General features: G+C 34.7%; 2 protein-coding genes across 6 annotated transcripts in view; one reads left to right on the forward strand and one right to left on the reverse strand.

The window, feature by feature from the left end:
- The window catches only part of LOC148951667 (uncharacterized), a 29,141-nt gene extending 22,048 nt beyond the window's left edge, over nucleotides 1-7,093 (forward strand). The window contains exon 4 of the mRNA XM_089091255.1: nucleotides 3,304-7,093. Within this exon, the coding sequence (XP_088947381.1) occupies nucleotides 3,304-4,401 (1,098 nt within the window). The 3' untranslated portion in view covers nucleotides 4,402-7,093. The remainder of the gene's footprint in view (nucleotides 1-3,303) is intronic.
- Nucleotides 7,094-15,578: 8,485 nt separating this feature from the next.
- On the reverse strand, nucleotides 15,579-25,644 carry Bdbt (Bride of doubletime). 5 transcript variants are annotated; one of them, XM_089090417.1, is made up of 2 exons: nucleotides 25,479-25,644; nucleotides 15,579-17,586 (listed from the first exon to the last, which is right to left on the reverse strand). In XM_089090417.1, exon 2 carries the CDS (start codon nucleotides 17,541-17,543, stop codon nucleotides 16,674-16,676), a length of 870 nt encoding a protein of 289 aa, XP_088946543.1. In that variant the 5' UTR covers nucleotides 17,544-17,586; nucleotides 25,479-25,644; the 3' UTR covers nucleotides 15,579-16,673. The 5 variants fall into 5 exon arrangements, with proteins under 5 accessions (XP_088946543.1, XP_088946541.1, XP_088946544.1 ...); XM_089090415.1 differs by having other exon boundaries at nucleotides 25,431-25,644; XM_089090418.1 differs by having other exon boundaries at nucleotides 25,369-25,644.

A 25,644-nucleotide genomic window follows, 5' to 3' on the forward strand; every position in this document is an offset into this window, starting at 1 on the left:
AAATATTGCTTCCAAAAAAATCAATACAAATTATGGCCTATAATTGAAAAGATCTGCGTTTCTGTGATTAATAATAATTTTTCACGTAAAAAAAAAGTTGAAAAAGAACATCCTAAAAGTAGCTGTCTTAAGGTTTATGGGAATGTATTTGTATATATTTTTTTTAAATTGTAAAAAAATGTTTTTGAAACTTGTAAAAACGAGAAAATATTTTTCTTAAAAAAAAAGACAAAATGAGGAAATATTTCTTTTTTATTTTAGATGTTATTTCGTAATTTATGACTATATAAAAACAATTTTTTTTATAATGAATAATATATTATTCATATTACTCTGTATTTTTTAGTTAAATAATTTTTTTGTATATAGCCTGATCAAATAATAATCTAAAGCGTCCCTTGAGAGCAAAATTAGTGCACCTGCTAAATGTGATATAATAAAATTTAATATGAAGTTTTCACTTTGAATTAGAAGTTTGAATTCAAATGCAGATCTGAGATTCTGAAACATGATAAATTCTGCTAACAAGGTCAGCGTATATGTAAAAAAAAACGAAGAAGAAGAAACAAAACATCAGAATAAAGAAATACAAATTTTAAAAAGGAAAAATAAGACGATAAATATTTTCCAATATTGTTGGGATAGATTATACTTTACCCACTGGCAGATAAGCTGTAAAGCACTATTCAAAACCCACCCCAAGTACAGATGGGAGAAGGGCTTATATTTCGCGTTATACTCTAATAGCCAATAATAAAGAATCATTTCCAAATTCATTGTTATTAATGATTCCTTAAAATATCGTTATCAAAATTAGGTTGTCAAAATAGTTTTAAATCTTACTTGCTTTTGACTTTAAATATATTTCTAACAAAAAAATATTTGCAAAATGTTTTATTTCCAAAGAAAATAGCCTACATTTCTATTTAGAAAATCAGATCAGGTGAAAGTACATTTGGTTCGAAAACTAGCGTTTACACTGTAGAGTTTGAACGGCATAATTTAATTAATAATTTAAACAGCAGATTCTCATTGATTATTAATCCCCTTAATAAACCAAATTTACTTAAGATATGTCCCCCCCCCATGAATTAACGCTTATGTGCCAGAAACCTATAGTTTATCCTTTGCTTAAAGATTACTGTTAAATTGTACCTCAATAAATTAAAACGGAAGATTTGAAGTTCTTTGTTTTGTTTTTTTGTCAATATCATCCGTTAACGCTGTTTTAAACAAAAATAGTTCTAGTATGAGATGAAGCATTATTTTGGAAACCTCTTAATTGTCATCTCCCGATTTCCATAGTATTAACAAGAATTCTAGCACTTACCAAAAGAACTAAGTTTAAATTAATTACATAGCGATTATTCTGTCTTTAATGGAAACTGAAAGGCAATCTTAGATGTCGTCTATGTATTTGATTGAATCTTACTCATTTACTAGTGGCTCCGGTGCTGACCACATAACACCAATTTCTGTTTTTGGTAATTGATCGGCTGGCCAAGCCAAAGAGCATAGGAGGGAACTCAAACATGTTTCTCAGAAAGCAAACTGCCAGCAACATCTAGCTTGAGCAAATAAAAACGTAAATATAATAACACGAGTAGAATTAATTTTTTTTTTTACTTTTAGGTGAAAGAGCACTTTTTCCCAAACGAGTGGAATAGATATATTTGTTTGCAATTTTCTAAACTAACCTATATTCTGAATACTAGCTTAGTCCCAACTATGGTCAATAAAAACAATCAAAAACAAAAGAATCTACCCATTTTCACAGAATTTCAACAACTAAACTCATTTACTGGTTTCAATAAATTGACAATAAGCTTGCTTTGAAGTTTTTCGGTTCTGCTGAGTAACGCTACACTAGAAAGGCCTTATTAAACGTTTGTTAAGTGGCATCTCTTATCAGTTTTCAAGCTCTTGTCTGTGGTCGCTGAAAAGGTGTTATATTATACAAAAAAGAACCTTTTATAATAGCCCTAGAGAGAGGGAACGAATCACATTTGTGTAGAGTCTATTGTTTAATATACGGTCAATCATACGAGTGCCTAAGATTATCATTAGGCAATTCCTCTGGAAATCATTCAACAGATCTTCCTCAACCTTTCGAAGCGCCCACGTTTGAGAACTTTGCTTCCAATATTCTAATCTTAGTTTGAAGACTTGTGTCAAAGATTGTAATTTTCGGCCATCCATCACTGGCCAGGTCGTCCCCAAATGGGGTGATAAGAGATTACAAGAAAAGATTTAAAGGCAATTGGATTTTCATGGTAGGGGGTAAAGAGTGAAGCTTTGATTATATTGGGATGGGAGAGGAGGCTCTGTAGCTGTGTTTACCTCGGAGAGCAATTAGTTGTTAGTGGTAGCAGTAGTAAGTTATACGACGTACAATCTGGCCGGAGAGCTAAAAAACAGAGAAATGAGTTTCGGTTTTTTCGACTGTTATTAACGACTTGTGGTTTGTGCACGGAGGGTCTTTAGGAATTCATGGTAAAATGGAAGGGGGGGGGGGTAATTTCTTAAAATTTTGGTGAAACGGGGGGAAAAGTCTCCATTTTTCTGTGCTATTTTTTGGCTATTGACAATAGTTGAAGCATTATATTCTAATATTGGTTAGACATGGGAAGCTATGGACATTAAATATTCTACAGATTCATTATCCATTAAAGTTTGTATGCATTCTAATCAAACACCCCCACTTACATTTTACACCCTGATAATTCAAAACCTTAATATCTGATTTTGTGTATCAGTACTTTTTATTTATTTCGTTTTTTACTTTTTCAAATTCTAAACCTTTTAAAAATGAAAATTATAACAAAGTGATGAAACTAGTATTTTTATCTTCCATTTTCTTTGCTTCTTTAGGTACCATTCTGCGAAAAAACAAAAGAATAGAGACGGGACAACAGGCTTCCAAAACAACTGTATATATTTAATTTCGATTTGTGATATCTCCTTTTTCAATTTATTTAAATTTACACTTTAAAAACCAAGGAAAGGACATCAACTCAAGAAAATTGTTTTCCCTAGACCCATCTTGGGTGTATTCATGCCGGAAAATTGCGATTTTCTAAGTTGTTCTTTTGGTTATTTAGAATTATGAAATTTTTAGGACCATGCCACATTTTTGTCAGAAAGCTAAAAAAGGCCAAATCCTCATGCAGTTATAAGCTTTTTCTTTCCCTAAACAATTGCTCTTTGTTTTCATGTGTCCGAATTCATTAGCCTATTTTCTCAATGCAAATTATATTGTCTTTAAAAGTTCGTAGCATAATGTGAACTATTTTAATTTTTTAGGTTAACAACATGGATGGAGGTATAATTGGAGCCTTAGGTCGCATCGGTGAGGTCATGGGGACAAATGGTGGTGGTGGCGGAGGGTCATCATCAGCTTTTGACCTATTCTCTGCCGCTGGTCTAGGAGAAGTTCCTAGCTCTGCGTCGTCTGGTTCTAATCCGTTTGGTTTAAGTGCACCATCAAGTGGCAATTTTTTAACAAGAGGGGTCAATGCGATTCGCGGAGCGATTGGAACAAGAGAACGTCCTAGACCAATTGGTGGAACTCCTACACTACAAGATCTAGTTCTAGACTCTGATGAACTCGACCCAAGCCTTTTCGATTTTGAGTCACGTAGGCAAAACCAACTGAAAGCATCTAGATTGGTTGGGCAAAGAATTCCAAACCGATTAGATCCAGACCACTTCAACGCTATTGATGATGGAGATGCATCAATAGCCCAAGCTTCAACAAACCAATACAGAGGACCTCCTAGAGCTGCATTCGCCCCACCGTCACAAGCAGCTAGAGCAAGCTGGGTTCAACCAAACCCTCAGGCTATCCTGCAGAATATACAGCACGTGAGCATACCTGAAACCGTTAAAATTGAGGCTTGGAGATTCTTAAATGGACCTTCCAATTCTGTTCCACAAAGAGTGTTTTATAACAATAAACTTTTGCCAGCTAGATCACTTAAAACACAGCCTACGGTTCTTCAAACTCCTGCAAACCCTTTTATCCTAAGTGCGAGCCCTTCATCAGGGCAAGCCAGGGCTTCCGTATCGCCATCACCCCTTACACAGCCTACTATTCCTCAAATGGTTACACCTCATCTTACTCCAGGTATTCGCCATTTAGCAGGAAAAGCACGGGCTCAAGGTTCGCCATCACCCCTAATACCACCAACTAATATTCAACCGGCTGCACAACCTCTTATTCAAGGTATAAGACCTATGTCTGGACAAGCCAGGGCTCCTGCTCCACCAACTATTTCACAGCAAAGAGCTCGAGCACTGTCATCAGCACAGCCGATAGTCCCCCTAGTACACCCAGTTTCAGGAATAAAGCCTACGGCAAACTTGCGAGCTCCAACTGGAAAGGTATTATTCCGTGACTGAGTTTGACCCCCAGTGATTTTAGACTGAGTGTCTACAAACAGAGCCATATCTTTCATACTAGATAGATTATGATAGGTTTTTTATGGTTTATGCTGTGCATAGTTTTTCTTGCATATTCTATATGAAGTTTATCCACCCAAACTTGTCAGAATAGATTATCAAATCAACGGAAATGAAAAATGCATAAAAGTGGAAGTCTCTAATCCAAATTAAATGCAATAGAGACAAGACGGGATGGAAATTTTCAGAATTTTTTTTCTTCTTAGACATTGAGTTGGAATTTCAGACAAAATTTACTTCATTTGAAGGTATAGTGTACCTTCAAATTAAAAAAAACAAAAAAACATATATGTCTTTATACTTAGACTGAACTTTTAATCTAAATCCAGCGAGTTAATTTCAAGACATTTGAAATAGTCTAGAGTCTCTATCTAGATAGATAGTCTAGACATTTGAATAGTCTTTCCTATAGTTTAGATTATGTGCTTATGTGCTTGGGTTTGGATACCTGAACAACGCACCAAACAAAATTAGTTTTCACTAAAACTGATTCTTCTGCACTCGGATCGCTGCTTCTTTGGATCTAAACTCAGGGTGGCAGCTTGCTAATTTTGATACCCGTGGAAAACCAATAGAAAAAATAGATGAGATAATAATATCCCCCTGTATATAAATTAGGATAGCCATGATATTTTCTCGCAATGTTTAATTCTAATGAGTCTGCAGGACTACGTGACCGAAATTAATAATCGGTATACCTGTTTTGTAATACCTTCAGGTTTCATGGGGGCCGACATTAGCAAGCTGCTGTCCAAAATTTCAGATCCAAAGAGGCCCGACCAGGGTACCGACTTCAGTTTTACTGAAAAAAATTATAAACTGTTTGATGTCACAATTTCTTATCATCCAGTTTCCTATTATCAGTAAAACAACAACTTTTCCCGACGACAAGTGTCTTAATATGTTAGACAAAATAGTCTAATTTAAAATTGCCATCTTATGAAAGTAAATTATTCCTGAGATTGAGCTTGGTATATATGTCAACCCGGAGATGAAATCTCCTTAAATCACAAAATATGACATAATTCTTTGTCTTTTCTTTCATGAGATTGAACTATACGACCTATCAGATATATACTATGGATTACTCCTTGGGCAGGGTAGAATTTAGATGGCAGTATACACAATATATACCCAACTTAAGTTCAGACATACAGGCAACACGGTCTCTCAGCCTGAGCTAATATATACCCGTCTTAGACGATCATAGAAAAACACTGTACTCTTCACTTCACAACTATGACATGTTTCGAATTAGAATAGAGCACTTTAAGATGTTCAGGTCTAATACCCTCAGGGCTGTTGAGAGGGGAGGTCAAGTTATTTTCAGCCTTCTTGGGGGCACGTGCCTCCAAAACCACCCCTGGGATTAACGAGTATGAAAGTAGGCCAGTTGTACTCAAGAAATGGTGACCTAGTATGAGGCTGTAGTATCCGCCATATATTAGCCTAACTAGATGCTAATATTGACTCAGTAATAGTACTTATTATCAGTATTAGTCCCCTAGTAATAGCCTAATAAGATGCTAGGCAGTATTTCTTGAAATGAAATTCTCTGTATTTTCTTATCTTCTCGTTTGTCATTGATTTTAATGGTTAAAACGTTTTAAGGGGGTTGAACTTACCCTAAGTGTACCGCCATCTATATCCTACCATGCCAGAACAGAATCCGTGAAACGATCCTACTTGCTAAATTGCCCAGATTAAGGTTTTTTCTCCACAATTCAATTTTTATTCGGGTTTAAAGAATTATTTTCGTTCTAAGACAATAGATAGCAAAAAACTATAAGCAGTTTGTATTACCATAAGAATAGAATGGACCGCAATGCTAGCCCCTTTATGTATTATAATGAATTTAGGGGATAAACTTGTGGTTAAAAAATATAATACAATAAAGAAATTAATAAAAAATAATTAATGATTATCAATGATGATTGAGTTCTTGAACACATCCAAAGTTGAGAAAAGACAAAAGAAATTTATTGAACTGTAAGCAATACAATATATACGAACTAACTTCGAACGCTCGATTTTCGAATTCTAACTTTCATCAGTTCTGTTGTATATGCATTTCCTGCTGATGAAATCTTACTTTATTAGAATCTACTACTTAAAAGTATGCTATTAAGTTACTGAGGTAAGAAAAGGACTTTTTATTAACCCCAGAAACTTTTTAAAAATCTAGTATTTTAGTGTTTTTTTTTTAATTTTATATCATTTCTTCGTAACTATAACTTAGAGTGATATTACTAATCATCTTATATATATAAAAAAAGAGACAAAAAACAAAGAAACTCATTAAGCCTGAAAGAGCAGAGTATTGTTTTCCAAACACATTGCTTTGGTAAAATTTTCCAAGTTTAACATGAAATCTAAACTGCAATAATACAAAAAAAGTACTTTAAAGTTTGAATCTGAATTCATGTTTTAGCCCCCCCCCCCCCCCTGCTCCCCCATGGAAATATTTTTTTTAATTCTGAGAACTCTTCTAAATTGTCCTTAATCTTGACTCATAAGATAGTTTAAAATGATTACAGTAACTACTATGCCAAGTTTATGTGTATTTTTTAATGTTTATTTATTGAGAAAGCCATATTATGTGATGTATTTTTATAATAAAACTTTCACGAAATTTTGTTTATCTGATTTGTCATTTTCTATTTGACACCTTGATAAGACCCTTGACAAACACAACTGGACTGTGTATCTCAACTTTCAATTTAGCTTCCAAATCAGTTGCAGATTTTTAGTCACCATTTATGTCTCTACATACAGACGATGGTGCCTACTACTGTCATCAACAGATGTGACAGTTGCAACACGCCTGAAGTAGCTACTATCACACGATCAGAAAAGTTCACAGTTTCCAATGCTTTCTTAGCCACAAATTTCAGCTTTTAAGGAATACTTCGAACCCATTAAGATAATTACAATCTACTAATCAATAATCTGCTCCCTTGATATTTTAGGTATTTATAATAAACTCAATAAGACATAAGTTAAACTTTAACACAAAAAACAGGGCTCTTAGGCTTAATAGTTTAAAGTAGCTTTTTACTTTCTTTTGAAAAAATTAGCTTTTATTTAATTTTGGTTTCTCAAATTTAATTTGACGATTTCGAGGACTGTGTTTCTCAACTTTCAATACAGCTTCCAAACCAGTTGCAGCTCTTTTTCATAATCTCGTACTTCATTATGTGCAGCAGCTCTTTTTGAACACACTTCTATACTGTCAAGAAAGTATGTTAGTCGTCATTTATGGTCCTATATATTGACGAAGATGCCTACAACTATTACCAGCAGATGTAATTATTGAGACACACCTAAAATAGCTACCATCATTCTACCAGACAATACCAAAATTTCCGCTGCATTCTTAATTACCAATTTTAGTTTTTAAGGAATACGTCTAACGAATCAAGATATTTGGAATCTTATCAGTCTGATCTCCTGACATTTGATATTTATAATATTCTTAACAAAGCCTAAGTAAAACTTCGACACAAAAGCAGGGTGCATGTGCTTATTTATACCTCTTATGGGTAGGATTATTTCTATTCGTTTAGAGTTTTAATGTTGCTCATAACCCTTATTTGAAAAACTCACTTTTCGTTTAATTTGAAATTTTTTTTCTCAAATTTATTTTGAGGACTGTGTTTCTCAACTTTCAATATAGCTCCCAAATCAGTTGCACCTTTTTTTAAATGATCTCATAGTTCAATATGTGCCGCAGCTCTTTATGAACTTGCTTCGATACTGTCTAAAAAAATATGTTAGTCATCATTTAGCCTATGTATCTATGTATAGACGATGATGCCTAGAAATGTTATTAACACATGTGACATTTGAAACACATCAAAAATAGGTACTATCACTCGACCAGAGAGGTTGACAGTTTCCACTGCTTTCTTAATTACCAGTTTCAGGTTTTAAGGAATATCTCTAACACATTAAGATAATTAGAATCTACCCAATTTATTCTCTTGAGCTCAAATTAAACAAAAAGCATATTTTTGAAATCAAAGTAAAGAGCAACATTAAGACTTAAAAACAAGTATAAGAAACCTGGCTTTTTTGCGCTGAATTTTAACTTATGCTTTATTGAAAAAAAATTCAACATAAAAAATATATCGAACTTCGCTATAATAAACATACGAGTGATGATTTATATCGCAGAAATCATATTGAAAAGGTGATAAGTACTTAGCATGGAAAAAAAACATTGCTACTGTTAATGCATGAAATGAGGGTTTTGTATCAAATCAGGTATTAAGCAGGGTTGGTTCTATCCCAAGTTATATGGAACATTTTGATGGACTTTGTCTTACAGTGCACAGTAAAGGCATTGGGAGGACACAAAAATCTATCCATATGGGGCATGGGCGTAGGCAGCATCTTGTGTAGAGGGGGGGCAGCCGCTTCTGTGATGGAGGGGGGAGGGGTCTTACTAATACTTCCCGATGTCCTTTGAATATAGGTCTTTAGAAGCTAGTCATTCTATATTTCGCTAAAACTCGGCCTTTAACATTTTCCATGTTCTACTTTTCCTTCAACAGTATAATATAAGAGACCCAACTTCCAATTTCCAGAAAACACAAACACCACAAAAGCGATTTGACACAAATCACATTATGGTTAGATAACAGCTTCTTCTAAGAATTCAATTCAAAAGTTTACAGTTGGGCAAAATTAAATATCAAAATTGGTATAGGGGAGACCGGCCCACGTTTAGCCAAAGCAAACATTTTCAATATAAAAACCTATGGGGCTTCTGGTGGATTATAAAAGCTCTGAAAGATGGCAGTGTATGTTTTTAAAATATCTGACCTGAATTAATACTTTTACCAAAAATATCAGACTGGATCAGGTTTTATGGTGATTAAATCTGGAATTTTGTTCAATTTTGTCTGAAAGCCTACGCCTAATTACGAATGCTAGAAAACTCGCATTGTAAACTCACATTGTATTCCTGTATACAACAACTCTTCAGACCCCAGCATAGACATTAAAGACGAGCCCCAAACCAGCAACTTCTGATCTGAAACTGAGAAAGTCAAGGCTGGTGATTACATTCTTATTGAGCTGAAGAGCAAGAAAAGAAATTCTGTTCACAACATTGTAATTATCAAAAAATAGCTACTGAAGAATTTAAGGTCCGCTTTTGGAAGGAGACTGTACCAAGTTACTTTGCGCTAACTGAGGAGGTGGAAAAATGGCGGAGTATTTCTAATTGTCTTTTTAAAGGATGGTATTGAATGAGTTACTTTTGCTTTGGCATGCTCAGCAACTTCTTATCGCTTGAATCAACTCATAGAGAATTCAACAAGTCAAAACCAGCCGATTGTGGGCCAGTCTCCTATCTATATATCGGACCGAAAATCAATATTGAAGATCGAAAGGTAAATGTTGATATTGCAAACGATGTTGGGAAATTTCTGTTTGTCTCCAGCTTTTTTAACCATCTACCAGGTAACATCCAACAAAAAATTCCAACATACGAAAAGTTCTCGTTAATATCTAGCGTAAATTTGAAGTTCTAGGGGAGGGGGCAGCTTCCCTCCCCTGCCCCCCTTCCCTACGCCTATGATATGGGGGGAGGACAACCAACCAGAGAAAAAAGTTTATTTTTTATGTCTTGGAAAACTGTCTAATTGTAAGATAACTTCTTGCTTTTTAAGGAGGGGGGGCTTATATCACCTGTTGTTAAAGTCTTATTTAATGCCTTACTCTTTGCCAGGTGACTTGTAACTGTCAAGAATGTTTAGTTTTTTTAGCTTGTAATAATGAAAATGTCCATACAAGAATGTCAATTGAAGCACCAACATGCAATTTGATTAGTTCTTGCAACCTTATTTCTAATAAGACCCAAAATCAAAAGTTGATTAAACATCTAAATAATAGTGAATCAAAAGGTTTTGAAATTGTAAAGGATGGCCAAATAGCGAAAACAAATTTAAAAAAAGGAGCATAACAGATAGATTTGGAGACGTTGTCACTGTGAAAAGAAAGCACAACAAAAAATTCAGTAGCTGTGATTTTAGAACAAGTTACCAATCAAGTTACCCTCACCCGGGGTCATAAATACAAGCAAAGGAGGAAGAAGGCCCCTCAAATGTGCACTCAATAGGGCCCACCGGTGTGTCCACACGTTCCTTGAGTTACAAACTTTCTCCCAGTAATGGGTTAAATTGCATGGTGATGCAGAACACCATCGCGACATGATCCTCTATAGGAGGACAACTGTGGTAGGGCGTAAGATCCAGATCTATGGACAACGGCTTCTGCAAAGGGCTGCCTCGACCCTTTCGGGATACCTGCAAGACTGGAGACCTTGCGGTCAACTCTATTCCCACTTGAGGAGTGGCGCCCTTCGAGGAAATTATAGCTTAGTAAACAACACAGCATTCGCACGGGATTCTGATTAATGGACATTTCTTCTGGGCTCGGTATGTTTTGACGGGCGTCTTTGGGCTGAAAAAACCTCTTCCTAGCTAATATAGAATTTGTTTACTCAGGCAGGAAAGATGGGGTACATAGACAGGGAGTAGGGCTCATGATGAATAAGGAAGCTGCTAAGTCTTGTTTAGGCTGGGAAGGTATAAATAATAGAATAATAGTTGCTCATTTTATGACTAAGAAGTTCAGGGTATCAGTTATTGTAGTATATGAGCCTGTAGAACCGACTGACGGAGACACTAGTGACTCAGATGAATTTTCCTTACAGTTACAGGATTTTACAGATTGTACAGTTACAAATGTTAACGCCCAGGTCGGTAGAAATAGGGATAGATGGTATAGCCAAGGTAAATTTGGTGTAGGAAAAGAAAAAGTAATGGATACAGACTTTTGCAATTTTGTAGGTATAACAATCTAGTTATAACCAATATGGTGTTTGGTCATAAAATGACACATAAGTTAACATGGTATTCGAGTGATGGTAAGACAGCAAATCTTATTGATTATGTTAAAGTAAACCGAAGACTGGCAGGATCAATACAAGATACTAGGGTATGTAGGAGTGCTGTTATTGAGTTTAAAAGTAAATATCATCATCTAGTAATGTCAAGGGTTAATTTAAAGCCAAAATTTCGAAAGGGTAATTACCTTCCAGGAAGTTATGATGTTGGTACACTCCAGGATGAGAATTTGAGATAAACTCTCCAGGAACAGTTGAATACTAAACTTAAGAGTTTAAAATTTGATAATGTGGATGATGGTTGGAATAATTTTAGAAAAATAATTTGTGAAGTTGCTGAGGGTGCCTTAGGGATGAAAGCTAGGACTACAGCTAAGAATATTAGTGAAAAAGCTTTATGTTTAATAGAAACGAGAAAGGACTTGTACAAGAATTATTTGAGTGATAGATCATATGAAAACAAAAGGAATGTGAAGAAAGTGGAGAAAGCATTAAAATATTAACTAGGGAGGTGTGAAGTGGAGACCATGGATAAAATTGCCGAGAATTTGGAAGATGCAGCTAGACGGCATAATAGTAAAATATTGTACTGGGATGTTAATAATTGAGAGGGAGTAGCCAAACCGAACTTTGCCCAGTTAATGATAGAAATGGGGCCACAATTAGCTAAAAGGAAAGAATTAAAGAGAGATGGGCAGAACATTTTGAAGAAATTGTTAAACCGAGATAGAGTTGCAGGAAAAGATATAGAGGAAAATGAAAAAGTTCGTGATACCTTGGATGTGACGAAAGATTTGTTTTCTGAGGAAGAATTAGCGACAGTACTAAAACGATTATAAAACAATAAGGCTCCAGGTGCTGATAGGGTGGTAAATGAACTTCTTAAATATGGTGGCCGTGAGGTTAGAAATAAGTTACTGAAGATAATGAATATGATTTTTGAAAAGGGGAAGTACCAAACGATTTTAGGAAAACCTTAATTAAGCCACTTTATAAGAAAGGTGATGAAATTGAGTGTGGTAATTATCGAGGCATTAGTCTGGTCTCTATATAGTACAGGCAAATGGAGGTTTGACCCAAAACAAATTGCAACAGAAATGATTCTTACACCATCTTGTAGATAAAAAAAAACTGAACAACATATCTACTTTCGCATATTCTGAGTCGACGCAATATAACCGTTTTTTGGCTTTTCATGCGATTTTTTTTACGTTTTCCGAAAAAAAATATAATTTTAGTATCCGACCGTTTTTCTTGAAATGAAGTATGATTCTGATGCAGAATGACAAGCTGAGACAGAAAATGAAGTCAGACTAGGTGTCTGGTGCAAAACAAAAAAGATTCACTATCACCAATATGCGTTGCGGTAATTTTTGTAAAGACAATCAATCGGCACTTGTTATTCAACAAATGATCGGTTGTTCGTAAAAATACCTGAACTAGGCACTAGTATAAGACACTTCGAAGGCTACGTAATGCAATAAAAATGAAAATCGTCAAATTCATCACTCAGTGTTTTAAAGATTTCAAAGTTTATTCCCAAGATTTGACTGAGAAATCAATTAGACGAAGACCTCAAGTAATGCCAGAAAGTCGAGTAGAAAACTAGTTCCGGTCAGTGGCAGTCATAACCTTTATTTAAATTCGCCATCTACCCCGAGAAAAAATTTTATTCGAAATTCTGCCATCTAACAGGCGAGTAATACTTTCCGGTGAATCTGCTAGTGTTCTGATGAATGATTAGCGCAGGTAAGAAGTCGGTTTTTATAATGGTGGTTCGGAACTGAATACTTTAAAAGTTTAAAGGATAAATTATTGTACTTTACTGCTTTGCGTCAAATTCTTTGATGTTTCACGTCAGTTTAAATTTTTTTTGTTTTACAGCGACATCTATTGAGAAGACATTCGTCCCCTGAAATACACCTTGTACCAACAGGTGACCTCATCATCACGACAGGTTAACTTGTATTATGAGCCTGTGGTATTCTTCAGAGCTGTGAAGGACCAAACGATTGACGGATTAGGTACACAGGGCTGCCACATAGTCCCTAAAGTCCCTAAAATCAAGTGAAGGTCCCTATTGGTCCCTTAAATTGATAAAGGTCCCTAAAGTCCCTTTTCTTGCTTTGGTTTAAAGCTCCGTATCCTTCCTGTTGGGAACCTCTTCCCCCTTCCCTATATTTTTCTTCTTTCGTTCACTCCTCGGCTCAATTATTAGTGATTGAGTAAAATATTTCACTGAGTCTGACTATTCTGGGAAATCCGCGGACGGAATAGCAGATGTATTTGGAAAAATGTTCAGAGATACAGTGGTGAAAAACTTCTTCTTCGGGCGAACTAAGTTCGCTAATTTTTTAACCGAAGCTCTTGGACCCCATTTCCGGAAGATGACCCTTGATGAAGTCACCCCTCAATCCCCCATTCTTTACCTTAAAGTTGAACTTTTACAGGAAAATTCATTAAGGATCAGAAAAAAAAAATTAAGATACAAGTTAGTCCAGACTGCCAAAATCTTTAGAGATAACATCTAAGCAGCAATGATTCTTGGTTCCCTTACTTCTTCTTTTGGTTTAGCTTGGTACTTCCCTTCTTTGTTGTAAACATAGATAAATTGAAGACCACACTGCCTTTCCATGACAATAAATAAACAGTTCAAATTGGGATAAATCCTTTTAAAAGACAGTGATAAATCTCACAAAAAGTACTAGATATTTGGGAACACTGCATTTTCATCCTTATTTTAAAACCATTCAAGATCTCGACAGTTCAGGTATAAATTATAATTGTAAAGGTGGTATCAAACAGTTCGTGGTAACGAACTGTAAGTAAGGAAAGACCCGGCTCAATAGTAACCAAAACTCTAAAAAACGGAATTTTTATACCAATACATACATCAATAGAATCGGATTTTTATGCTCATTTCAAATACAACAGTTTCATAAAGTGTAGTCTTACCAATCAAGCTACGAGCCTGAGAAAATTTGCCTTGTTTTAAAAAGGGAGGAAACACCCCTAAAAGTCACAGATATCTTGATGAAACATCATCAGATTCAGCGTATCAGAAAAACCTACAGTAGAAGTTTCAAGCTCCTATCTGCAAAAATGTGGAATTTTTTATTGTTTGCCAAAAGAAAGATCACGGAAGTGTGTTTATTTGTTTTTTCCCAGGGAGGACCGTATCGACCCTGTGGTCCTAGAATATCGCGAGAGGGCTCATTCAAACGGAAGTTAAAAGTTCTAGTGCCTTATTAAGTGACCAAAAAATTAGAAGGAAACTAGGACCCCTCGCACGCTCATTTTTTCCCAAAGTCACCCGATCAAAACTTTGAGGTAGCCATTTCGTTCAGCATAGTAAAAAAAAATCTAATAACTATGTATTTGAGGATGATTTAGTCCACCACAGTCCCCAGTGGAAGGGCTGCAATTTGTTAGCTTTGCCCATCGTTTACATATAGCATTGGTTATTGAGAATTTTTTTCTGGTGGTGGTGATGGGGGGGGGCGGGTCGTGGGGGAGAGAGTTAGGTGAAAGGATCTTTCCACGGAGGAATTTTTCACGGGGGAAGGGAATTTTTCATGAAGGGGGCACCGGATTTCCCAGCAGTATTTAAAAAACAATCAGAAATTAAATAGAAAAAACAAGTTTTTTCAACTGAAAGTAATGAGTGACATTATAACTTAAAACAAACTGAAAGTATTTCTTTTATGAGGGGGTCGCCTTTCTTAATTAGCTTACTTATGCAATAAAGCTTTTTTTAAACTTTGTAAAGATTCTATCATTCTAATTAAACAGCATTTGTGATTCAGGAAGCTTTCGAAAATAACTGGAACAACAATCAAACTTAGGTTATTATTAGTTTAAAAAAGAAAAATTAATATCCAAATTTGGTTTTACATGTACGGTGAACAATCTTAAAAAAATGTATTAATTCAAAAACATTCAGAAATTAAATAAAAACACAAGTTTTTTTTAACTGAGAGTAAGGAGCGACACTAAAACTTAAAACGAACAGAAATTGCTCAGTATATAAAAGGGACTGGCCAATCCTCACCGCCCCAATGTTTAAGCTAAAGTTTTTTATTGATTTAAAAAGTAGAGTTGTGAGAAAGAGTCAAACTTCAGCGGAAAGAGCGGGGCGTTGGGAAGAGGACAGTCCCTTTCGTATACGGAATAATTTCTGTTCGTTTTAAGTTTTAATGGCGCTCCTTACTTTCAGTTAAAAAAAAAACTTGTTTTTTTGTTTTAATTCTATTAAGAAAGGTAAAGCAGACTACTAATTTAGACTCGCAATGCTAGCAAAAAGAATCAAAGAAAAAGGACTACCCTGTTTCTTCAAATTTACAATTAAGTATTGTCTGCAAAACAAAATGAAATAGTAAAAAGTCAAATGAGTTAAGAAATATTTACAAAAAGCCTGTAAGTCTTTTGAAGTTTATTGGCTGTTCCTATTAAAAATTCATTTTTATTAAACTGTTGTATCTGTTAACCATAAAACTCACTGAATCAATAAACTTTACGGACTGGATGGCCATTTTACCGACTGATTTGGGCGACATTGCTGTTAAAATTACTTAATTTTTTGTTTGAGTGACTGAGGCCAATATTTTTCAACATTGATTTTACGTCATAAATTTCCATCAGCCCATTTACCTACTAAAAAAACAACAACAAAAGAAACAGTAGAATAGCGGTGCTTTGCGTCCCTATTCTACCGACTGGCTGAAAAAGATTGGGTGGGGTGTGCGTGCCCCCCCTCCTTAAAAAAACGTATCCGCATTCCAACTTACGACCATGCCGTTTAAGATTTTAGAATATCTGTCCTAGATATTCTGCAATGTGGACAAATGCCAAACATTAGGCTGGTATGAAACTATCAGATACGACTTAGCTCTGTGAAGATCTCTTGGGAAATAGTCAAAACGGAAGCTTTGAACAGGATGGGATGTAGAAGGAGTGCTTGCAGGTGGGCTGGACTGAGACGGCTTAATACTGCAACGAGTTTGTTGTAGTAATAGTAAAGGAAACTGTTGACAGTATTTGGTAATGCATTGTTTATGTATTTGGTAAGTCAAAATTCATTGTTTAAGTTTACTAATTCAAAAAACTGTAAGGTGTGATGTTATTTTTATGACAAAAAATTAAGAGAAAGACTTTTTCATTGTAGCTGCCATTGTTAGGCCAAATGATTTTTGACACTTTGATAGGTCCCTTGGTAGACACCACACGTCCTTGTTGTATTCCTCAATTGAATACAGCTTCCAAATCATAGGGTGTGATTTATTTTTATAATAAAATATTAAGAGAAAAGCTTTCTCATTTTATCTGCTATTGTTAGATCGAATTCTTTTTGGCGCTTTGATAGATCCTTTGCTAGACGCAATGCATCTTTATTACTTTTCTCAACTTCAAATACAGCTTCCAAATCCTTTGCAGCTCTTTCATAGTCTTGCAATTCAATAGACGCTGCAGCTCTTCGCAAACGTGCTTTAATATTATCACTAAAATCATCAATAACTAATGAAGAGATAAAGATAACTTCTTCAAAGTTTTTATACAGTTGTTGCACACAAGCTATATTATTTCTAATAGCTGCAAGCTGAATTTTCAAACCATCATTATCTGTGCCAAGAGGGTCAACCATTGTTAAATATTTTGCAGCAATCGAATATCGAAAAAAAGCATCAACATAACGCTTTGCTGAAAACAACTCATTCCCTCGCAGTTTTGACACAGCAGCACTGCCAATTAATCTATCTTTATTCCACCGCCATAAGGGTTCACCATTATCTATCCTATCTAATTTTAATTCAATACTCAATTCTAAAGGATCATCTTTTTTTGATGAACGTAAAATATATTTCAGTTCTCCTGGAGAAAGAGTTAAATCGAGTCTAGCTTTGTCTCCCACCCACATTCTGGTAAGTCCTTCTTCTATTTGTCTGTCAATGCTAGTATCACCATTTCCAATTACTAACTGAATGCAGTCTTTTTGGAGATATTCACTAGCTTCAGTAGTTCGTCGGATCCACTGTGTATTAACAGTTTCTGAAACAATATCATGAATACTAATGAAGCATGTTGAACCCCAAATTGGTTTTTCCACACATTCTCCTTTCTTCACAAGTATAATATTGGGACACTTTCTGCTTAATTCTGTTTTTTTCATGATGTGGTCCAAATTTGCAACAATTTATTTAAAGAATTCCAACCTGTAAAAATAAGAACCTTTATTAGCGCTGATTTAGCCCAGGATTGTCTTCACAGATGGGTACATGCTCAGAGACCCAACAAACTAAATGTCTCGTAATAATAATATTTTATGTGAACATTTATATGTGTCTATAAAATGATACTATAATATTTTGTTATCTATTTTGCTATATAGGCTATATCTTGAACAGTATGCTTTTAGTTTTCAAAACAAAGACGCCAAATGAAAAATAAAAAACTATAATAATCAACATGACTGGAAAGAACTAATGAACATATACTGAATATTTAATATAAGATTATACTAATTCTTAGAAACTCAGCAACTCGATATTTTATTAAATATGTAATTTTTTTTTCAATTTTGCAAATATAAAAGAAATATTTGTAACATAATTCGTTTCCAGTAAAGCATCAGTGACACATTTTTTTTCAATTCAATTCGTTTCAATACAAAATGATATAACACTTAACATTAATCCAAGTGGCCGCCCAAACAAATATATAAAAGCACTTTATACTGGGCAACCAAATATATAAAAAACGCTTAACAAAAGAACTCTTAACGTACAATAAAAAAAAAAAAAAAAAAAAAAAAAAAAAAACAATCTCTAATCATGAAAATAAAACAAATATGCACAAAAATATTGGAAACGATCAAAGCAAAAAAGAGAGAAAACAAAAAGAAAAAAAAAACATTTATGAACCAAGATCCAAAAGAATTTTTCTTCATTTTACTCTTAAATAAACCAAGTTGCTCCACCGCCCAAATGCTCTCTGGAAGAGAATTCCAAATCTTAGGATCTAGATGTTTGATAGAAAAACCTGTTCTAGTTCCACTTCTGTATTCAGTGACTAGATTATCAGCATTGCAGGTACGGTACTATAACTATGAAGAGATTTGTTTCTCCATAAAAACCATGAAATACCTCAGGACTGACAAAATTCCAACACCAATACGAGAATATTCATGCTTGGTTTTCTTGAAGTTGCCCAACATTAAGCACTTTAAGTTTGCTATAACACGCCTCAGTGTCATTAACTTTTTCCCAGTATCCACCAATAAGTCCTATCACTTTGTTTTGACGAATTTGCACTTGCTTAAATTTGAATAAAAGTTGCTTGACAACAACACACATCCATATGAAATATAAGGGTGGACTAAAACATTATATACAAGGAATAAAATTTGCAGTGGTAAAACATTCTTAAAATGTCCAATCGCATCAAGTTCTCCTGCAATTTTCGTTGCAACAATATCACTATGTCCTTTCCATGAAAGATTGTAATCTAGGTAGAAACCTAGATTACAATCTAGGTTTCCAATGGAAAATTTTCCACCAATGGAAAATTTTTTCCATTGATATCCTAGGGCTCACCTACTCTTGAATATAAAATAAACCTAGTCTTCGAAATATTAACAGACAGTAAGCTTCAACAAGTAAAAACACGAAGAAATTTATAAACACAAATAGCCTTCAAAATAAAGTTATGTAAACATCAACTAGAAAACTTTAAAGCAGTGTCATCAGCAAATGAGGTCAGACAAGAATCTGGCTGTTAAAATCTCATCGTATCAACATATCAAATACAGAAGAGGGCCAAGCACCGAGCCATGTGGGACCCCACAAGCTACAGGAAAAGAGACAGAAGTGGCATCATCAATCATAACATCAATAAATCTACCATTCAAATAACTTTCAAACCATTTTAAGCATGATCCTTTTATATACCTATACATTCCAATCTTTGCAACAAAATACAAAAATCTACTCTATCAAAAGCTTTATTAAAATCACATTGTGCAAACATCATTCTTATATGCCCCCAGGGCATAACTTAAAACCCTTGCCCTGAGGGTTGTGGGGGAGTGTCCTCCTCAAAAACATAATATCTATCTGGAAATCAACTACCCTGAACAAAATGGCTATCTCAAAATTTTGATTGGATGTGTTTGGGGAAATGGTGGGCGTGAAAGGGGTGTTAGTTGCCTTCCAATCACTTTTGACTATTAAAAAGGGCACTAGCCATTCCAATTTCCAATCAAATGAGCCCTTTTCGAAGTTTCTATGACAACTCCTTTGATACGAAGTGCCCTGGTATGAAACAAAAAATAATACATTGTACCAACATCGTTCTTTACTTTGGCAGTGCAATTTCGCTGCCTATGATCTGCTTTGTCCCAGCAACACAGTGCTTGATAGTTAAGTTGGTGGTTCTATACAGATGGCAGCAACACTGTTTTCTCTCAAAGATCCTTCTGGGCACTCTGACAAAGTCAATAGTTCTTCATCTGACCAAAGAGGGTATTTTGAATCAGAATTAAAAAGGCAAATGCAGAAAATTATAGACCAGTATGTCTCACGTCACTGGTCGGTAAACTAATGGAAGGGTGTATCAGAGACCACATACTACATCATGTCCTGGAGAACAAACTGATAAACCAAGATCAGTACGGGTTCCTTCCAAACAAAAGTTGTACCACACAACTATTAGACATACTGAACAAATGGACCCAAGCTCTGGAAGAAGGCCACAGTATCCTGGTAGTATCGTTTGATGTTGAAAAAGCTTTTGAGGGCATCTCCCATCCACATCTCGTCGAACAACTACAGGATTTTGGTCTCCAGCCACAACTACTAAACTGGGTTGAGTCTTACCTGAAAAACTAAATGCTAAGAGTCAGAGTTGGTGAGACCTTTTCTGAACCAGTCAGAGTGACGAGCGGATCCATTCAAGGTAGTCTTCTTGGGCCACTCCTCTTCATATTATCTATCAACAAAATTAACAGCAGTATTTTAAGCTCTACTAAAACTTTTCCAGATGACACTAAACTCTACAGAAAAATGGCATCACACATGGACGAAGTCATCATTCAAGCAGACGTCGAAAAACCTTGGGCTAAACTTCAACACAAGCAAAACAAAAGTCATACAGATTGGCAAGAGAAAAGAAACAGCCCCACAGTTAACTTTAAAAAGTAGAACAGGCACAAGGGTACCATTAGAGACAGTGGAATCAGAAAAAGACCTTGGAATCATTATTGACTCTCAGCTCAAGTTTCATAACCATACAAGCAAAATAGTTTCAAAGGCCTCTCAACTCACTGGCTCATTAGGCGGAGCTTTAAGCATCTCGACCAGCAGACCTTTGCAAAACTGTACAAAGGGTTAGTAAGACCTACTATTGAGTATGGTAATGTTGTATGGGGGCCTCACTATAAAACAGACTCAGTTGAGATAGAAAAAATTCAAAGACAAGCCACAAAGCTTCTTCCAGGCTTCAAAGAGATGAGTTATGAAGAGAGGTTACAGAAACTGCAACTTCCAACACTCAAGTACAGAAGAAAAAGAGGAGACCAAATCCAGATGTACAAAATGAAAAACAAGTTGGAAAAACTTAGCTTTGAAAATTACTTTCAGCTCCCCAAAACCCAGACTACATGAGGTCACTCAGTAAAGGTGTTCAAACCCCACGCCGCAAATAAATCAAGAGCCAATTTCTGGAGTGTAAGAGCTGTAGATCACTGGAACAGTCTCCCAGAAAATGTTGTGAAAACAGACACCCTAAACACATTCAAAAATGGACTCGACCAATTCTGGACAGAACACATGAACACACACGACTCTTAAACATCTGACTTTATTGACTTAAAACTGTTAACACATAGGAAGCCAAAAAATACACCACACTTCACTCACAAACACATCATGGAAACCTTCAGAATTTCAGATAGCCAAGTATCAGCGAAACAAGACTTGACGAACCAACTGGCAGCCATCTAGAGAGTGCTGTAACAGGGATGTTTCCCTAAAGGCACTAAGGATCCTGTAAGTTAATCCTGTAAGTTAATGAGGGCATGATCAGCTATTATACCACAGAATTCAAAATGACAGTGGCTTTATTAAGTAAAGAGCTGCAGGAATTGTGTGACAGGGTTAAGCAGCTTCTTTTGCCCATTTCTGAGGGTATAGCAAAGCTAGACACTTCAAAATGTAGTGAGTTAGCAACAGCCTTCTCTGACTTGCAGATACCACCCACAGCACTAAAGTCAGAAATAGAAATCTTCCAGGAACTTTTAAAGCAGACTCAGACTAATAACAGAACTTTGGACAGCTCTTCTCTATTGCCAAAGAACACAAGTGTGCTCTTCCACTTGTCTATACAGCTTTCATTTTTCAAAAACCATACCCACAACTTCAGCTGAAGGTGAGCAGATTTTCAATAAGATAAAAATGGTAAAAAACCAATTGAGGTCTACCATGGACAATGACAGACTTGGATAAATATTGAGCAGTTCATATAATTGATCTACAAATAAAGTGAACATACCACTCAATGCTATTTTTTATGCTCTGTCTGAATATAATAATCACTTTTTTGCAAATTAAATTGTAAGCCCTTTTAGGACCCTTGAAAGTAACAAGTTCCTTCTGTATTTTTGGGATATAAAAATTGGGATATAACATTTGTTTCAAACTTACTATTTCATTAAAAATCCATTTTGTAAAATTTGTATAATTCATAAACATTGATTTGTCAAGATTAAGTTGAATAAAAAAAAAAAATTCAAACACCATATTTTCTTCTTATTCTGTTAGGCTTAAAAACTGTTGTTTCTTGTATATGTAAAAAAATATCAAAGCTGACAGAAGAAAAATGGTGGATATAAAAATAAAGGATTTAAATTTTTTTTATCCAACTTTGACAAATCCATGCTTGCAGATTATATAACTTTCACAAAATGAATTTTATGATGGAGTAGTAAGTTTCAAAACAATATTTTAACCCTTTTGATACCAAAAAAACAGAAACAAATTATCATTTTTAGGGGTCTAAAAAATGCTTAAAACTGAATTTCCAAGGAAAATGATTAGTAGTTGTTAGTAGTATATTCAGATAGAGCATAAAAAATGGCATCTAGTGGTATGTTCACTTTATTTATAGGTCATTAATATGAATTGTCCAATATTTACCAACTTATATACTGTGCTGGGGTGAGAATTCTTTGTCCAAGGGGCATGGGTTTGATCCCTGGTGTGGCCAGTTATTTGGTTTGGGATGCTGGTCAGTGGTGTGACTCTGTAAGCAGGAAGGGTGTACAAAAGCGTAGGATGGCTGGCCCCCAGCCCCCCATTGCATTTCCTGGCTGAAGGGCCACAAAACAGAGATCAGCACTGCCAGTTTGGACCTTATGGGTCTAGTGCTGTCATACTTCCTTTTTTTTCTTTTTAACTTATATACTATCTTTATAAACAAGCAATAATTGTATATGTATGTATATGTTTATGTATGTATTTTTTCTAAAACCAGCTCCATATTTTTTTGGAAAAATTGGTATCTTGGGATATTCTTGCATAAACAATCTAGATAAGTCAGAAGTCTGAGAAATTTTGTTAAGAGCCTTAATTTTGGTTTGTATTAAATGTATAATGGGTGAAAATGAACAACCTGGACAACCAATATGGCAGCTAAAGCAAAGTGTATTGATAATTTGTCTCAAGCAATCAAAATTCAAAATGACGAAGACAGACAAATGTGGTTATAAGATATGCAACAGCAAGTATGAAACATATCAAAAATAAAGAGCAAAGACATGGGCATTTAGAAGATATATATATATATATATATATATATATATATATATATATATATATATATATAATATATATATATATATATATATATATATATGTTCTTATTTTGTCCATTGATTAGGTTTGTTTTGATTTTATTCTTATTCTTTATCCTTGATTTATTTATAATTGACATTCTTATTTGATTTTTATTGCTTTTGTTGATATTTGTCTTGTACTACTGGTTTCTTTTCTTTTTTCTCAAATTTTGCTCTGTCCTTTTCAAGTTTTTGTAAAGGCGTTTTCAATAAATAAATAAAAACATGATAAAATTCTGCTTTAGCTACTTTTGGCTCTCTTGGAAAGGGGTTAGGTTAGGAAATCAAAACTTTCAGGGATGAGCCTACAGGCTAAAGTATATCCTATGAAGGCATTTTGAAGTACTTATCTATAATCCTTCTTCCTTTAGAGGGTCCTGAAATTTGCCTAACAGGTCTATACCTATTGAAACAGGTCTATACCTATATAACAGGTCTATACCTATTGAAATTTTGCTCTAATTTTTAGTTATTAGTTTCTTTTTATTTGGCTTTAGTTCTTAAAATGCGATTATTCATATTATTGACTTACAAATAAAGTAAACATAGGCCTACCACTTGATGCCTTTTTGGTAAAAATTTAGAATTGGTACTCCTGATAAGGAGACATGTTAAGAAAACAATTCTTGCTTTAAAATATGTATAATGATCCTAGTTAACATATTATCCAAGGGGAGAACCTTTATCATTAAGTCTTTCCTCTTTTTCCCAACTTAAAAGAAAAAATAATTCAATTTTCTCCATGCTAGAAATACAAAGCATAAAACTTTTGAAATTGCCAAATAAATTGTTCTTATAGATAGCATTTTCATCCCTGCCAATTTTAACAGACAAGTTCCCAGTTGAGTCCATTGGTTTTGAATTGAACTTAGGTTAGGTTGTATTAATAATTGGTATTTTCACCACTGCTCATTAAAAAAAAGCAGGTAAAGTTCTACCAAATCATATTATTGAGTTAGGACTAAAGTGAATGCACCATTTGATGCCTTTTTTATGCTGATTATGAATATAATAATCATTTCTATTGGAAATGAATTTCAGCCCCCCCTTTATATGCCAATTCAGGGTTAGGTTAGGTTAGGTTGGGTATATATAGGGGGGGGGGGCTGAAATTCATTTCTGATAGAAATGATTATTATATTTGTAATCAGCATAAAAAAAAAGGCATCAAATGGTGTATTCACTTTATTTCTAACTCAATAATATGATTTGGTTGAAACTGTACCAGATAGTGTTCATACCTGCCATTGTTAATTCCTTTTTGGTAAATTTCTACCAAATCATATTATTGACTTACGCATAAAGTGAATATACCATTTGATGTCTTTTTTTATGCTGATTATGAATATAGTAATCATTTCTATCGGAAATGAATTTCAGCCCCCCCCCCCTATATATGCCAATTCAGGGTATATATTTCTATACCTAACCCTGAATTGGCATATATAGGGGGGGGGGGCTTAAATTCATTTCCAATAGAAATGATTATTATATTTGTAATCAGCATAAAAAAGGCGGTAAAGTTCTATGAAATCATATTATTGAGTTAGGAATCAAGTGAATACACCCTTTGATGCCTTTTTTTATGCTGATTTCAAATATAATAATCATTTCTATTGGAAATGAATTTCAGCCCCCCCTATATATGCCAATTCTGGGTTAGGTTAGGTATATATAGGGGGGGAGCTGAAATTCATTTCCGGGTCAATATCTACCAAATCATATTATTTGAGTTAGGACTAAAGTGAATACATCATTTGATACCTTTTTTATTGCTTGTTAAAAATATGCAAATAATTACTATTGGAAATGAATTTCAGCCCCCCCCTCCCCCCTATCAATACCACGTCCGGATTAGGTATAGCCTATATAGGGGGGGGGGCTGTAATTCATTACCGATATACATGATTATTATATTCTTAATCAGCATAAAAAAAGGCATCGAATGCTGTATTCACTATATTCCTAACTCAATAATATGATTTGGTAGATATTGACCCATTTCCGATAAAAATGATTAGTATATTTGTAATCAGCATAAAAAAAGGCATCGAATGGTGTATTCACTTTATTCCTAACTCAATAATATGATTTGGCAGAAATTTACCAGACCAAGAGGGGGTGTATTATCAAGTGATCATGATATTTGGAAAGTATGAGTTATGGCACCTAAGGATACTCTGCTGTCGCTTCAAGAAAAGTCCACAGTTATTTTACTTTTTACGTTTGCCTAAAGCTGCGTTCACAAGTGTGTCTAGCTTCTTCTTCTATTTAACAGCAGGCGGGCTTTTCAGTAACACTCTTTAGCCCTAGCTAGAATCCTATTCTAGACACGTGTCTAGCCAGAATCCAATGTCTAGGCAACGACCATTCACAAGTAAAA

The sequence above is a fragment of the Artemia sp. Qi Xiang Cuo genome, chromosome 6, assembly GCF_049724085.1.
Source record: "Artemia sp. Qi Xiang Cuo chromosome 6, ASM4972408v1, whole genome shotgun sequence".
NCBI lineage: Eukaryota > Metazoa > Arthropoda > Branchiopoda > Anostraca > Artemiidae > Artemia > Artemia sp. Qi Xiang Cuo.

Coding starts and splice junctions, on each gene's coding strand:
- Bdbt (XM_089090417.1), bottom strand. CDS start 17,543: ATGAAAAAAACAGAATTAAGCAGAAAGTGTCCCAATATTATACTTGTG.